The following is a 16,882-nucleotide window of genomic DNA, read 5'->3' as shown; positions in this document are numbered from 1 at the left end:
ATGAAAGTGTTTCTGAACAGCGAGGTCAATACAGGAAAGGCTCTGAAGCGTTTGTCGCATGAGAGCAGTTCAAATAGGCATCATGGCTGAAGCAACATGTGCTTCATACAGTGATATAAATACTCTGAGTGGTGCAGTGAGAGTAATATGAAAAAAAGATGATCCGCTGTGGCAACCCTCAATGGGAGCAGCTGAAAGAAGAAGGTGCAGTGAGAATAACAACGCTAAGACAGCTATTGAATTTGGAATAGTTTGGCTATTCCGTGGACCATTATATTGTTACAGGTTAATTACAATCAGATGCTTTAAACTAATAAACAATATGCGGTTAATTTCAGTGTATATGATAAAGCCGCGTCAGGGATGTGAATCTAAAAAAGAAAGTGAAACCACACTGAAACAAAAGCACTGCTTTGACGCTGGGTGCTGTCAGTTTGCAAAACCGAGTGGAGAACTTGCATACTCCAGGGTTTGAGCTACCATGAAAATGTGTGTGGCTTTAATCCAAGTTTAGGTTTTATAAATCGCGACTTGAGCATGGAAACGGGAGTATGCAACATTTTTGTGCATATGCACCGTTTATACACAAGGCTCCAGGACATTGACACAAGTTGATGAATACACATAAGCCCTGTCTGCAATAGAAATAGAATCTTGCTGTACTTCTTTATATGCCCTGCTTTGAGCCCCAATAAATACAAATTATCATCAGTACAATCTACAGTAGTTGTCCATCAATCACTCAGAATATGGAACCAATGCAGGAAGAACTTTAAGACAGAAAAGCTCTTATTTGTTGCACCAAAATGTGGAGACTGGCAAGATGGGGGAAAAAAAAAAAACAGGAACATTCAATAAAACTGAATAAAAAAAAAGAATCAAGTGACAGTGAGATACGAATAAAGTAGATTTACCAGCGTTTGTGTGTCAGGTTTTATCCATCCTGATCAGAGAATGTCCAATTCCATTGTCTCAAAACACCACTCATATCTATAGTTATTCCCAGTTTCAAATACAAACTAACAGCATCAGATCCCTCAGGGGGCAGTAGTATATATCGTGATTGTGACTGAGAGAATAAAAGTGAAAAAAAAAAATGCTAATGTTTACAAGTTCTATAATTGTACACTTGCTGTTACAGACGCAAACCAAATGTATGTGTTTATTGTATAATAACTCAAAATGCTAACTATACGAGGCAGTCAGTATAACTCTTAATTACAAGTCAGCAAGTCTAACTGCTGTGCCACGGGAATGTTGTATCATCTTTGAACCTTTTGTGAAAGTATTTATTTGATCTTTGGACTTCAGGCTTAACACATTATACAATTTATTTCTACATTTTGTCATTTATTACTAAAATATGAAAAACGTTTCTGTTTTAACAATTTGTTTACACAGATTATTGTAGAAATGGAACACAAATGAAATGCATGTGTTTCAAATAACGATCTATTATTTCCACTCTAAAACTCCAGCACTTCACTCCCAGATAATCAAGGCATGAGCTGGGAGAACTTTGTGCACATTCTGTGGCAGTGGGGGGGATGGAATAGTAGGCTGCTTGTCTTGATCGGCACATTTGCAAGACAAAAGACACTGACGGAGAGGTGCGATAGGATTTAAGGTGGGCTGGATTTACGAGTTTTTTCATAGGCTTTGGTAATTCTAGCGTTAATGAAAACTAAAATCAAAACTGAAATTATTAATAAAAAAAACATTATTTTAAAATGAAATAAAGTAATTAACAAAACCAAAATAAAAAATTAAAACTAAACAAAACTATTAAAGCAACTCTAAAGACTAACTGAAATAAAATAAAAATCAAATAAAATATTTTTAGCTTTCGTTTATAAATATTTTTGCCGTTAATATTTAACCCTTGTAACTATTAACTGTAAAACAAAAATGCATATATTCGTCCAGTAATTGGTGGCTGCATTTGTGGTGACTGAGCAAACTGAATACGGGCGCGTAAAGCGTGTGAAACAGAAGGTGATTTACTGTGCAACAAAGTGACAGTTCTTCAAGAGCTGCTTGTGACAGCTTGATCAGTTCTGGTTCAGGTGTTAGTAAAGCACACCAAGTTGATGATGTTAATTTGAATGTGCTCATTAGCTTTCAAACCTGCAGTTTACTGGATCTCCGGTAAGAGAGAAGTATTAGATACAGGTATTCGTTTACATCATTTCAGTTTGTTCATAAATGATGGCATGTTAGCTGTAGTTCTGACTGTGCCCAAGATACGGTATGTATACAGCAACTATTAAAGACCAGCACACAATAAGCCAAATTCCAGGCTTCATGAGTCTGACATCCATTATGATGAGTGAATGCATTTGTTTGTGCTTCTTGTATATCACGGTTTAATTCAAATGCATGAAATCGGAATGTGTTGGTCAAAAAACCTTTACTGTATGGACAGAAAAGCCATGAGTTAGTAATGTTTAAATTTAGGTGTCTCCGGTGTCTCTGTTTTGTTGACAACAATTCACCTGCCACTTTGCACAGGAGAAATCCTTTTTCAAAATTAAACTGCACTGATGGAGAAACTGACAAGGTCAGCATACATCCATCCATCCATCCATTTTCAAACCCGCTGAATCCGAATACAGGGTCACGGGGGTCTGCTGGAGCCAATCCCAGCCAACACAGGGCACAAGGCAGAAACCAATCCTGGGCAGGGTGCCAACCCACCGCAGGGTCAGCATACAAGATCAGCATATTGTTACTAGCCAATCACTTTTGCTTTAAATAGGTTATTTAACCACGAAGAGATACAAACCTTGTAATATTCCTGAGTTGGCAACGTTATTTTACATTCACAGCTCAAAATAAAATATTGTAAAAATATTCCAGTGGCAGAATTATGTTTTAAAATGTTTGACCCCCTTTCTTTAATTTTTCTCTCTCAAAATAGATAGATGAAATACCTTATTCATTTTGTTCTTAACACCAGCCTTGTCATACATATTGCATATCAGGGATTTTTCCTGGCTTTCAACCAAAGCTGCTGGGGTAGGCTCCAGGTTTCCTGCTCTGGATACACAGGTTCATATAATGTATATTGTTCTTAATATCAGATGCTGTCTCTGTTATTTTGTGACTGCTTGCACTCCTGTTACCTGCTCTTGCTCTGCTCATTATGGGTTTACTGTTCTTATGATAGACTATTCAAGTCTCACTGCCACTACCCTTGACATTACATGCTTGTTTTTTCTTTGTTTTCCTCAATACAGGCAGGTGGGGTCTACACACTGATTCAAGCCTAATGACTGGTAGAAAAGCCCAGTATGAGAGATTTTTAATGCAATATTGAATGTATTCATTCTAAGCACATTGTCTTGGAGCTGGAAATGTTGTGTACTGTAGACATTTAGAGTAAAGAAAACACTCAAACATTGAATTTCATTACAAATTGGCCAATTCTGGACAAGAAAAGGAAAAGATGAAAAGTGCCAACAGTCTATGCTCATTCGTTCAGTACAAAAGTGTATAAAATTGTTCATATTCAGTATCTGGTTTTGATTCTGCTTGTTTTTATCAGTCAAACACAAAACCACATAGTAAACCATGTAGTGTAGTAAGCTTCAACTAACATTAAACACGTATCATATCCAAACCCATTAAGTATACAGTTCTGTTTGATTGTGACACAAAACTAAACTCTATAGTAGCTCTTTAACCACACCATAATTGCTAAAACTGAAACTAATAGATATAAAAATAAAAGATATAAAAATAAAATAAAAATGTCTTTGTGAAATAGAAACTAAATTAAAACTATAAATATACAATCAAGGAAAACTAAAACTAATAAAAACTAATATAAAAGGCAAAACTACAGTATAATAACCTTGACAGGAATCATTATTTAACAAACATCAAGAAAAACACTAATAAAAGATCAAGAAAGCTTCTGTAAGGCATGCAGAATGTGACATGTACTATAAATCACCAGTGCCAGATTCAACTGTACATAGTGCTGATCGGCGAAATTTACCAAAGCGTTTTTTGCAGTAAATATGCTGTATTTTGCATTAACCTTGCTGGCCGAATATTTTCCTAGAAAAACAGTGCAGCCAGCTTAAGCAAATATTGTTTTCACAGCACCCCATGATGCTTTGCAAGGACAGTATGACATCATGCGCAGAACTTTAACATGGGCGTACTGTAAGATCTTGCCACTCTGCTTCAGGCATGCGTGATGTCACAATCTAAACTCCAGCCTTCCACATAGCATTTAAAAAAAAACAATTTGCGGTATTTTCATTTGATGGGTACATTAGCTGACCATAATGAGACTATTATGAGCACAGGTATCCATCAACATGCATATACGTTTGTTCTGGCACTAGGGACACAAGTTAATATGGGCAATAATTATTGGGGAGTGGTCAAATATGCTGTACAGCATAATATTCAATAATATCAACATAACATTAAAGTGCTTTGCCACTTTCATGTTTGATAACTTTTAAGTTTGTGTAGAAAATCGACATATGGCAGGTGTGCATTTCTGCAGGGGCGAGCCGTGTGATGTGAAAACTCTTGAGGGCAGCAGTCCCCCTTGAAGATGAAGAGGATGAGGGGCAGACTGATACACCAACATAAGCAGATATTGAAAGGACTGTGTACTGTCTCATTAAGAAAGGATCCTGATCAGCTGTTAACCTCAAGAAATGTCCCTCATCCTCTTTGTCATCAAGAGGGATTGGCGTCCTAACGAGTATTCACACTGCCTTCTTTTCTTTACCAACCTGCTGCATCAAACAATAGAATGAGCCAGTCCCATGCCACCGCTTCATGGCATGGCCAATTGTAGGCGAAAAATGAGGCACAATTACGGTATCTATATTTTATTTACTTATTGCTAGTTTGTTTGCTCCCTCTGCATCTTTGGCTGCTTGAACCATGGTGGTGCAGTGGTTAGCATATATTACATATCTGGCCACAAAAATCAGTCCAACATATTAGGCAGACTTTTCCCTAGCTCACAGGGATGATTAAAAGACCATTGCACCATTATAATGACTTGAAATTGGTCCAGTTCCTCCTTCCCCTTTGAGTTTAATTAATTTCTTTGAGTTTGACAAATATCATGAACACTTCTATAATTTCAGTAAATTCGCAATACTTGTTCATCACTAGCCATAGGATAAACAAACTACAGCATACGACCACACAATTTGTGGGAGCCTCAGAAATTTTTTATTTTTTTTAGTTTGGCCTTTAAATTTTTATGTGACTTTTATATGTAGCGTAGTTGAAATATGTAATAACTAAATGCATTTATTTCAAAATAATAGTATTTTTCACTAATTACTTTGCTATTTTAAACAAGGGACCCACAATGTTTATATAGCTTAGGGCCTCACCCAGATTAAACCCGGCATTCCAAATTACGTTCTGTTATATAACACATGGTAATAAAAAATGGTGCAAGACTGTTATTGGATTGCCCTTCATTAAAGACTGTTTAATAATACTATTTAACTATGCATTATCACTACACGTTTCAAATTTAAAGGAATGGCATTTTCATTTCTTTAACAACCATTCATGATTATTTGTAACACTGATGTTTCAGGATATTGTGAGACGACGTGAGCAACACATGTAACACTCTGCATAAACTAAAGTTTATGAGTGCATAAGTACACCTTGATCAAACTGTGGATCCAGCTCTGCCCATTCAGCAGGCTACTGTGAGGACAATCTTATGGTTGCATTAGTTGTTAGAATGACCAAGACTATGACTGTGCATTGTGAATATCTAAACTCACCTCAGCCATCCAACTACATTTAGCTGCACAGGCTTCAGTGGAGTGTACTTTGAATGACTATGAAGATGATTGAGTGTTAACTCTAGCAGCCTACATTTGAAAATTGTTCCTGACTTGGTCTTCTTAAACTTCTTTGTGGTGCATAAGACAAGAAAGGGTATTAAAAGACTTTCTTTGCATATATTAATTATAGTAAAAAATATGTACAATAATATCTACAAAAGCAGCAAGATAAATTGCAATGATGCTAAAAACATGTTTTTCTGGCAATTCAAAATAAATCCAATAAACTCACAATTTGATTTTGCTTGCAACTCTTTTTTATGAAGTCCTGAAACAGATATCAAGACCATATGATAATGAGTCATAATGTGGCAGAAATCTCAAATACTGCCAGCAAACAAAAAGAAAAAAACTTGATAAAAACAAAACAGTTCCAAAAAACGCTATTAAAGGTCAGTGTATTTTGACAGTATTGGGGTTAAAAGTTTAATATCCCTGGGTTAGAAACTGAGAGTATGATGATTAGCACTGAATGTTAAAATATAGCTTACTGGGTGGCAGGAGTGCACAGAAATCAGTTGCTGGGGTGTGCATGGTATGTTATGATGCAAAGGGCATTTTGTCAGTAAATGAACTGGGTGGGCCACAGTGCACTTGCCATATCATAGTGAAGGTGCCATTGAGTCTTAAGACAGGTTGTATTGATGGACCATGAATGATTCTCAGGAATGTTAACCTCCTAAGAACCTAAAGTTATACAGACTTTACAAAGCAACATCATTAGAATCAAAAGACACATTACAACCATCAAGTCGTCATCTTTTTAGTTTTACTGACATTGAGGGACATACTGTTTGTCCCAGCATCATTCAGGGATAATTTTAAATTTACCTGTTCCTCCAGGCTATCTCATTATGCCTGTAATCAGATCCATTGTTGTTGTGTCATCAGCAAACTTGATAGAGGTTTAGTCATGCTTGGCCACACAATCATGTACACATAGGGAAAACTGTAATGGGCAAAGCACACAGTCCTGGGGTGCTCTGATTTTCAAGATGACATTGCTAGATGTCCACATTCCAGATGTGTGATCTCCCTAATTTATTTTTTAATGTATGAGGTGATCCTCAAAAACACATAACAACAAGATGTTGCAGTGAAAAATGCAGTTTGGATAAGGAAATGATGCAGAATCAAAGAAACAGAAATTAGAATATACATTTTGGTAGAACACTCTGCATTTTGGTATGATTTTCATATACTGTACCTTTGTGGGTTTTTAAAAAGCCTTTAGCACAACAATATAATAATAGTAGGATAGTCATTTGAATTTAGAGTGAAAGTCTTACTGTACTTCTGTTTAATTTAATGTTGTGTGTGTTCAGCCCATCTATATTAAGCCATATTATATGCTTGGCAGACCTAAAAGCTGGGTCAGACTTAGTGAAGTCTTTGTACTATTATAGTATGATCCATCAACAGAAGAAACTAGAGAAACAACATCCAACAGGTTATGATGATAGTATATAGGTTAGCATGCTTGCCTTTCATTAAGAAGTTTGGTTCTATTTCTGCCCAGTACAATACATTCTATAGTCAAGAATTTTTCTCACTGTTTTTGTCATGGCCACAAGTCACCCAAGAAGGAAGTCACATTAGCTCCAGAATTATTTATTGCACTTATGTGTTATAAGCATAAGCATTAACCATTACACTACCACCTCTTTGTCCTCTCTATTCTTAAATGCTTACCAATCATGTAATCATCTTCAAGTACTTTGTGAGCATAAAGAAGCTAATTTGTACCAACATATCATATATATGTTACAGATCAGAAAAGTAATAAAAAATTTCTATAAGGTTATTTATTCACAAAACTTGCAAATCCTACTGCATTGTGGCTTGTGATGTCCCAGAAGTTGTCTAAAGTAAAGTAAATCCTTCAGTCTAATGTACAGTAGACAACTGAGATACTTCTAAATGTTCTTTGGATTTAGTGGCTTCTGCTCTAAGGAATTCTTCAATAAAATATATTATAATGAAACATTCTCTGTAAATCACTTTTGTGACGGTGCACACAGTGAGTGTTCTATGTTCAAAAAAACATATCATGCTACTGTAGCTTCAGTATAAGTTAATTTTTTGAATGTTTTTCTTATGTACTGAGGTTTAAAGTTACCTAAAATGAAAATCAGTGTACTTTTCATTAAGCTGCATGTACTACTGTTTAAAATAAATATAATTCAATTTAAAATGTTTTATATTATGTATTCATTTACCAATGATTGAAATAGGCTTTCTTGCAAATCGAAGTCTTCCTTTGAATCCTATGTATTTACTTCTGCATCCTGCAGACCAGAGGCGGACCACATATTCAGAACCAAAAAACACTACAAGAACAATTTCCTAGAGAAAAAAGAAGATACATTTAAATGTGAAAAACCTGAAAGAAAATCATACAATCAGAAAACTATATGTTACCCTTAACACCTGCTACCTCCTGTCAAATTTGGTGGAGGTTCCATCATGCTGTGAGGCTGTGTGGCTGGTTCAGCAACTGGGGCCCTTGTTAAAGTTGAGTGTCGGATGAATTCAACCCAATATCAACAAATTCTTCAGGATGATGTTCAAGCATCAGTCACAAAGTTGAAGCTACGCAGGGGTTGGATATTCCAACAAGACAATGACCCAAAACAAAGTTCGAAATCTACAAAGGCATTCATGCAGAGGGAAAAGAACAATGTTCTGGAATGGCCATCACAGTCTCCTGACTTGAAGATCATCGAAAATGTATGAGATGATTTGAAGCAGGCTGTCCATGCTCGGAAGCCATCAAATTTAACTGAACTGGAGAGATTTTGTATGGAAGAATGGTCAAAAATACCTCCATCTAGAATCCAGACACTCATCAAAGGCTATAAGAGGTTATATTTGCAAAAGGAGGCTCAACTAAGTATTGATGTAATATCTCTGTTGGGGTGCACAAATTTATGCACCTGTCTAATTTTGTTATGATGCATATTTTCTGTTAATCCAATAAACTTAATGTCACTGCTGAAATACTACTGTTTCCATAAGGCATGTCATATATTAAAAGGAAGTTGTTACTTTGAAAGCTTAGCCAATGATAAGCAAAAATACAAAGAATTAAGAGGGGTTACCAAACTTTTTCATATGACTGTGTGTATATATATATATATATATATATATATATATATATATATATATATATATATATATATATATATATATATATATATATATATATATATATATATATATATATATAAAATGATATATATGATTAATATATCATATATATATACAGTATATATATATACAGTTGTGCTTGAAAGTTTGTGAACCCTTTACAATTTTCTATATTTCTGCATAAATATGAACTAAAACATCATCAGATTTTCACTCAAGTCCTGAAAGTAGATAAAGAGAAACCAGTTAAACAAATGAGACAAAAATATTATACTTGGTCATTTATTTTTTAAGGAAAATGATCGAATATTATATATTTGTGAGTGGCAAAAGTATGTGAACCTTTGCTTTCAGTATCTGGTGTGATCCCCGTTTGCAGCAATAACTGCAACTAAACATTTCCGGTAACTTTTGATAATTCCTGCACACCGGCTTGGAGGAATTTTAGCCCATTTCTCCATACAGAACAGCTTCATCTCTGGGATGTTGGTTGGTTTCCTCACATTAACTGCTCGCTTCAGGTCCTTCCACAACATTTCGATTGGATTAAGGTCAGGACTTTGACTGGCCATTCCAAAACATTAACTTTATTCTTCTTTAACTATTCTTTGGTAGAACGACTTGTGTGTTTAGGGTTGTTGTCTTGCTGCATCTTCTCTTGAGATTCAGTTCATGGACAAATGTCCTGTCATTTTCCTTTAGAATTCTCTGATATAATTCAGAATTCATTATTCCATCAATGAAGGCAAGCCGTCTTGGCCCAGATGCAGCAAAACAGGCCCAAACCATGATACTACCACCACCATGTTTTACAGATGGGATAAGGTTCTTATGCTGGAATGCAGTGTTTTCCCTTCCCCAAACATAACGCTTTTAATTTAAGCCAAAAACTTCTATTTTAGTCTCATCCATCCACAAACTCTTCTTCCAATAGCCTTCTGGTTTGTCCACGTGATCTTTCGCAAAAACTGCAGACGAGCAGCAATGTTTTTTTTGGAGAGCAGTGGCTTTCTCCTTGCAACCCTGCCATACACACCATTGTTGTTCAGTGTAATCCTGATGGTGGACTCATGAACATGAACATTAGCCAATGTGAGAGAGGCCTTCAGTTGCTTAGAAGTTACCCTGGGGTCTTTGTGACCTCGCTGACTATTACAAGCTGTCACGCTTGGGTCACAGATTTGCACAGAGACACAGGTGGTTGTAGTAAACAGGAATTTTATTCAAACACTGCAAACAAACATTTGTTTCTTTTTTCAAAAGCTTAAACGTGCTCCATGAGAAGTCAGAGATGACAGTTCCGCTAGGAGCAGAGAATGTACCGCGCGCGGTTTGTATTACGCGTTATAGCCCAAGGATAAGGAACAATGTGAGGGTAGTCAGTGTTTCAGGGGTTGTGGTTTTCCCAGGGGCGTCTGTATCTTCTTGGGGTGTGATCAGCCCTCCAGCCCACAACGCCTTGCTCTTGGAGTGATCTTTGTTGGTCGACCACTCTTGGGGAGGGTAGCAATGGTCTAGAATTTCCTCCATTTGTACACAATCTGTCTGACTGTGGATTGGTGGAGTCCAAACTCTTTAGAGATGGTTTTGTAACCTTTTCCAGCCCAATGAGCATCAACAATTCTTTTTCTGAGGTCCTCAAAAATCTCCTTTGTTTGTGCCATGATACACTTCCACAAACATGTGTTGTGAAGAGCAGACTTTGCTAGATCCCTGATCTTTAAATAACATAGGGTGCCCACTCACACCTGATTGTCATCCCATTGATTGAAAACACCTGACTTTAATTTCATCTTCAAACTAACTGCTAATCCTAAAGGTTCACATACTTTTGCCACTCACAAATATGTAATATTCGATCATTTTCCTCAATAAATAAATGACCAAGCATAATATTTTTGTCTCATTTGTTTAACTGGTTTCTCTTTATCTACTTTTAGGACTTGAGTGAAAAACCAATGATGTTTTAGGTCATATTTATGCAGAAATATAGAAAATTCTAAAGGGTTCACAAACTTTCAAGCACAAAGGTATGATTAAGTCATTAGCTTAATTAATATAAGGGTTTCTACCAAAGTTCAGTATGGAATATGTTTGTAATTTCACACTTTTTATTTCTTTTGACAAGGCAAATACGAAGAAAAGCATTTTGAGAAAGTCAACAAATATAAATACATTTAAATAGACTCTCACCATCCAGAAGAGGGTACCACTTGCAAATTCAGCATATTGTTCTATTGTGGACAACACACTAAAAATTAGGCAGATGAGTACCATTAAGAACCTGTTAAATAAACAAAAAATATATTAAGCTTTACTAGTGCAGGCAAGGTCAATTAACAGTTTACATACACATTTGTGGACTTCTGTGTATACCTTTACATAATGGAGATTCATAACTGGACACTTAAAAGAATATTGTCAGGTTATCAGCTGGATGTATGTTTGAAATATTAGTGGAAGTAGTTATACTATAATCCAACCCTACACCATTCATATTATCACACATTCATCGAGCAGTCATGCCAAAATCATAACATTCAGTCCACAAAAAAAGTTTTAAATGTATTATTTAGAATATCTTGTTAACAGGATAAAGCAGTTATTCTTAATCTGTCAAACTAGGAGCTGAGTGTTCAGTTGAAGTGAAACAGAACCCTCACTTCCACAGCACATAACTTTCTATGAATAACCCACTGCACACAGGTTTCTCTTCTATCTCCGGTTAAGAGGCAGAGGCCATATGCTCATATATTTTTTGTGGAAACAAATCCTGGCTGCTATATGCACATAAAGGGATGTGTCCAAGAGAAAAGCAGACAATTATGGACTTTTGTGCAAAGTTTCATTCATGTAGCAAAGCATATATCATTAATATGAAACCGCCAAGAAGCAGACATTTCATGATGGGTTGAAAAAAAATAGTTGGCATTTGGAAATCTAAAAGACATTGTATGTAGTTCGTCCATTAGCCATTTTTGATATCGCAATAGCCATTATTCCATATGTGAGAGCAACGCTCTTTTATACGTACCGTATCCCTTTTAAGGACAGAGGTTTCACAAATTCTCCAAACCATTGGTTGTGAACCATGAACGCTTCTCACTTAGGTTTGTGGTACTGTATCCAGTGACTGTTCAGACCTAGCAATTTCTGATTAATTTGTTACATAACTTAAAATCAGAAATTTAAACCAAGGATCAGATATTATTTTTTAAGTATAGTATTGAACAGAAAAAGCATAAAACTGTCACAGAGAGTACTTCATTGAAATAGAGAGACAACTGAAAAGTGTGCATGTCTTTGTTATCACATCATTCTGAACATTTTAATGAAAGTACATATTTTATTTCTATGGCAGTTGACAGCTTATGGCATTAATAAATTTAACAACATATTTAAACAATATGCTAAGACTTCAGGGGTTGCTAATTAAAACACTGTTTATATCATGCACTTTCTTCTTCTTCTTTTGGCTGCTCCCGTTGGGGGTTGCCACAGCTTCTTTTTCCATATCTTTCTGTTCTCTGAATCTTGCTCTATTACACCAATCACCTGGATGTTCTCTCTCGCCACATTCATAAATCATCTCTCAGGCCTTGCTCTTTTCCTCTAGCCTGGCAGCTTCTATCCTTAGCATCCTTTTTCCAATATACCTAGCATCTCTCCTCTGCACATGTCCAAACCAATGCAATCTCGCCTCTCTGACTATGTCTCAAAATCATCCAATTTGAGCTGACCCTCCAATGCACTTGTTCCTAATCCTAACCATCCTCGTCACACCCAATGCAAATCTTAGCATTGTTAAATCTGCCACCTCCAGCTGTGTCTTCTGTTTTTTCATCAGTGCCACCATCTCCAGACCATATAACATAGCTGGTCTCACTACCATCCTGTAGACCTTCCCTTTCATTTTTGCTGATACCCATCTGTCACAAATTACGCCTGACACTCTTCTCCCCCCATTCCACCCGTCCTGCATTCTCTTTGTCATCTCTATTCCATAACCCCTGTTACTCTGTACTGTTGTTCCCAAGTATTTAAATTCATCCACCTTTGCCAGCTCTACTCCCTGCATCCTCAGCATTCCACTAACCTACCTCTCAGTTACACACGTTTTCTGTCTTGTTCCTACTGACATTCATTCTTGTCCTGTCTAGAGCATATCTCTAAAGGATTACTTGTATTCTGTTCTGTATATTGTATTGTATTTACCCCCTGTTTTTTCACACCCAATGCACGCCCAACCTACCTGAAAAAGGGGTCTCTTTGAACTGCCTTTCCCAAGGTTTCTTTCATTTTTTTCCCTACAAGGGTTTTTTGGAGTTTTTCCTTGTCTTCTTAGAAAGTCAAGGCTGAGAGGCTGTCAAAAAGGCAGGGCCTGTTAAAGCACATTGCGGCACTTCTTGTGTGATTTTGGGCTATACAAAAATAAATTGCATTGTATTGTATTGTATCTCCATCTCTCCAGGGTCTCCTCAACCTGCTCCCTACTCTTGCTACAGATCACAATGTCATCAGCAAACATCATAGTCCCCAGGAACTCCTGTCTAATCTTGTCTGTCAACCTGTACATCATCATTGAAAATAAGAAGGGTTAACAGTTGATTCCTGACGTAATCCCACCTCCACGTTAAGTGCATCTGTCACTCCTACAGCAGACCTCACCACTGTCACACTTCCCTCTTACATAACCTGTATAACTCTTACATACTTCTCTGCCACTCCCGACTTCCTCATACAATACCACAACTCCTCTCAAGGCATCCTGTCATAAGCTTTTTCCAGGTTCACAAAGACGCAATGCAACTCTTTGTACTTCTCCATCAACATCATCAGAGCAAACATTGCATATCACATGTGGTGCTATTTCCTGGCATGAAACCATATCATGCATTTTATAAAATAAAAATTGCTGTAGATTTTTTTTTCATTCTTGTACTGGATGTCTCAAATTATATTACATTATGTTTAAGGAAGGAAGGTTTTTTTTTTTTGCTAGTGGCAGTTTGTCCACATGACAGTTTGATTGGCCCATCTTTTGATTTATAGTTGGTGTAGTATTGTACGTTACCAATATTATTCTGGCTTTCAAGAAACAAATATAACTAATTCACATTGTACCAACATGTTTGGCAGTACCTGGCCACACTGGCAGATAGAACAGCAAATGGCAAACTGAGAGCAAAGGCAATGATTGAGATACTACCATTGCTGTATATTCAAGTTTGGCTTTTTAACAAGGGTACATTTCTTGTCTGAAAACGGCGGGGAGTTAAAGTGGCCCGATTTGGATTTAATTCTTTAGATGCATGTTAAATCCCACAGTTAATTGGTGTAGATAAACGATTGAGTGTGCCAGGTTTACCAGAGAATTAAATTAGTGAACCCGCATTGGACTGGGTAAACTTCACATGCACTAAATACGTGAAATATGAATTCTTTTCGTAACTTGTGCGAATAAGAAGCTGTGGGCTAGTAAATAGATTGCTAACTAATATAATTTCTTTTTACTAAAAATGAGTGCATTTTTCCTTTTGCCTCCACAATATTCGCTGAAATTCTTATATTTTCCCTGTGCTTTTCCCATTGTCTTTTCACAGAAGGCTGAGCTTAAGGGTGATTTATCTTGATTTGCATATTCAAAGAGGCATAATTCTGGGAGGAGTTGGGCGGGACAGAAGGCATATGCACGAGCGTTACTTTTCATGCTGACCGGTATTTATGGAGTGGAAGAACGCGGAAGCTGAAGTATGCACAGATTCCTGCATCTGGATTTTTCTGTGCGTAAGCACATTTCGGCTTTTGTGCTTATGTCATATCATAGTGGGAATTCTATGCACGGCGTTATGCATGAGGCCCCTGGTGAGCAGGCTATGGTAAGTGGTGGACACGAGATAGTAAGTTGTACGCACCAAATTATTTCCCAGGAAGAAAAAAAAAACACCATATATCCTCAGGTGCTCCGTACGAGTGTGCAGGCGAATACCTGTAAACATAAAACACATAAATAAACCACCCTTACCCTCCCACAAGCCTAATCTTAACCATAGTGTAACGGGGTATGCGATGGGCATTTCATGACTGCTACTCTGGGCATTACCTGACGTATGTCACAGATATTGCAAACTCCTGTTAAACCCATCTCCAACCATCCCATACTCCTTTAATAAATAAAAGTCCACCCGTCTGCTTTTTTATATCACTGGGCTACAAGCGCTGGAAGTGACGTAAAACTGAAGCGTCATGGCCTTGGTAAGGAAGCACACTTTTGTAATATTTTAACATATAAAACATCTTGTACGTACGTGAAAGTATCTCATTCGTACGAGATATTTTCACGTACGTATGAGATAAGGGTTATCCCATAATTTTTTTCACTGTGCGGTTCAGAGCTTCCGTAGTTTGGTAATTGCATACAGCATATTACCAATCTCTTGTAGCAGTCCAGTGTTCATTAATCTTTTCCCATGCTGACCCACATTTTTCACGTTTGATGATTAAGCAATCTATGCAAGTGTTATGTTAGCCACATGCTATTCTATGCAAAAAACATTATTTCACCTTGTGACTCAGACTTCTTAAATTTGTTTCAGAGTTTATAAATATGTGAACTAAAAATGAAAGCTGAAAATTAGGGACAAAATCCTGGCTTTTCTACTAAGTGCAGATAACCTGTTTTCCTCTATAACCTAATTAGAGTGCACCAGTCAAAAAACTTACTATAGTTTAACAGGGATATACTAAAATATAGCTTTGAAAAAAGCCATGTTAAAATAATGGGTTTTTAGCAGTTTTTTAAAATGCTCCACCATATTAGCCTGGCGAATTTCTATCAGTAAACTATTCCAGATTGTAGGTGCATAACAGCAGAAGGCTGCCTCACCACTTCTTTAATTTCAGTTCTTGAAATTTGTATAGGCCAACAAACATTTTAAGATCTAAGGTTACGACTTGGAGTGTAAGGTGAAAGACACTCCAAAATATAGGATGGAGCAAGATTATTTAAGGCTTTGTAAACCATTACCAGTATTTTTAAGTAAATTCTGAATTGTGCAGGTGTAATGTAATGATGTCAAAACTAGGGAGGTGCTCAGAAGACAACAATTGTGCAAATATAATTTTTCTAATTTGGTAACATTAAATATAATTCCAGCTTTGGTGTAAATGTAAGATAAACATGCAATCACACAATACAGATTCCAGTAGGCTTTTTTGCATTTTGACACAATGCATGGCTGTCAAGGGATATCCACTGCATGAAACAGGAATTGGTCAGGAAAACAGCTTTTCATGAATCCTATTTAAAGTGATAGGCTCCCTGAAATGAAGATATTAAAAAAAGTAAAAGCTATTGACTTCAGTGAATCAAGCTGTGTCTCAGTTTTAGTGTTAAGAGTTCAAACATCATAAAAAAATTGAAATGGAATGAATAAAACTAGGACGTAAATACCTAGGACTTTAAAAAAACCCAGAAGTGAAGCATTCTAATAGTAAGAAGATTTTGTGCTAACCTTTAAAACTATGAAAGAAGGGATGATTGTGAGTAATTCTAGTCTAACATTAGTGTATTATGCTTGCTGACATGAATGTAGTGAGGAAAAGCACATGCAACATGTGAAAGTTACAGTTCAATGTAAGAGTCAAAGATGCATACTGTTCTCCTAATGCTGGAATGATATTAGGGGTGTGCCAATTTACAGATGAGTGAAGATCTCACAAATTTCCCACATATAGCCTTTGAGCAATATTATTGCTTAATTTTTAAGACTAGTTAAAATGATATATTTATGTAGCTTTTCCTCCAGCATCTAAAACACCTACATGTTAGGTTAATACATGACACTAAAATGGCCCAATCAGAATGAATGTGAGTCTGGATG

The 16,882-nt window shown here is 36.5% G+C and overlaps 1 protein-coding gene across 1 annotated transcript in view; it reads right to left on the bottom strand.

Annotated features, from left to right (window-relative positions):
* kcnq1.2 (potassium voltage-gated channel, KQT-like subfamily, member 1.2) overlaps positions 1–16,882 on the bottom strand; it is a 367,043-nt gene that overhangs the window by 174,465 nt on the left and 175,696 nt on the right. Inside the window, exons 3-4 of the mRNA XM_039768020.1 lie at positions 11,193–11,283; positions 8,069–8,195 (exon numbers count right to left, since the gene is read on the bottom strand). Of these exons, the coding sequence (XP_039623954.1) occupies positions 8,069–8,195; positions 11,193–11,283 (218 nt within the window). The remainder of the gene's footprint in view (positions 1–8,068; positions 8,196–11,192; positions 11,284–16,882) is intronic.

The sequence above is a fragment of the Polypterus senegalus genome, chromosome 11 (assembly GCF_016835505.1).
Source record: "Polypterus senegalus isolate Bchr_013 chromosome 11, ASM1683550v1, whole genome shotgun sequence".
Taxonomy (NCBI): Eukaryota; Metazoa; Chordata; class Cladistia; order Polypteriformes; family Polypteridae; genus Polypterus; species Polypterus senegalus.
Note: the sequence above shows the minus strand (reverse complement) of the source record. Positions and strands in the feature narration are given on the sequence as shown.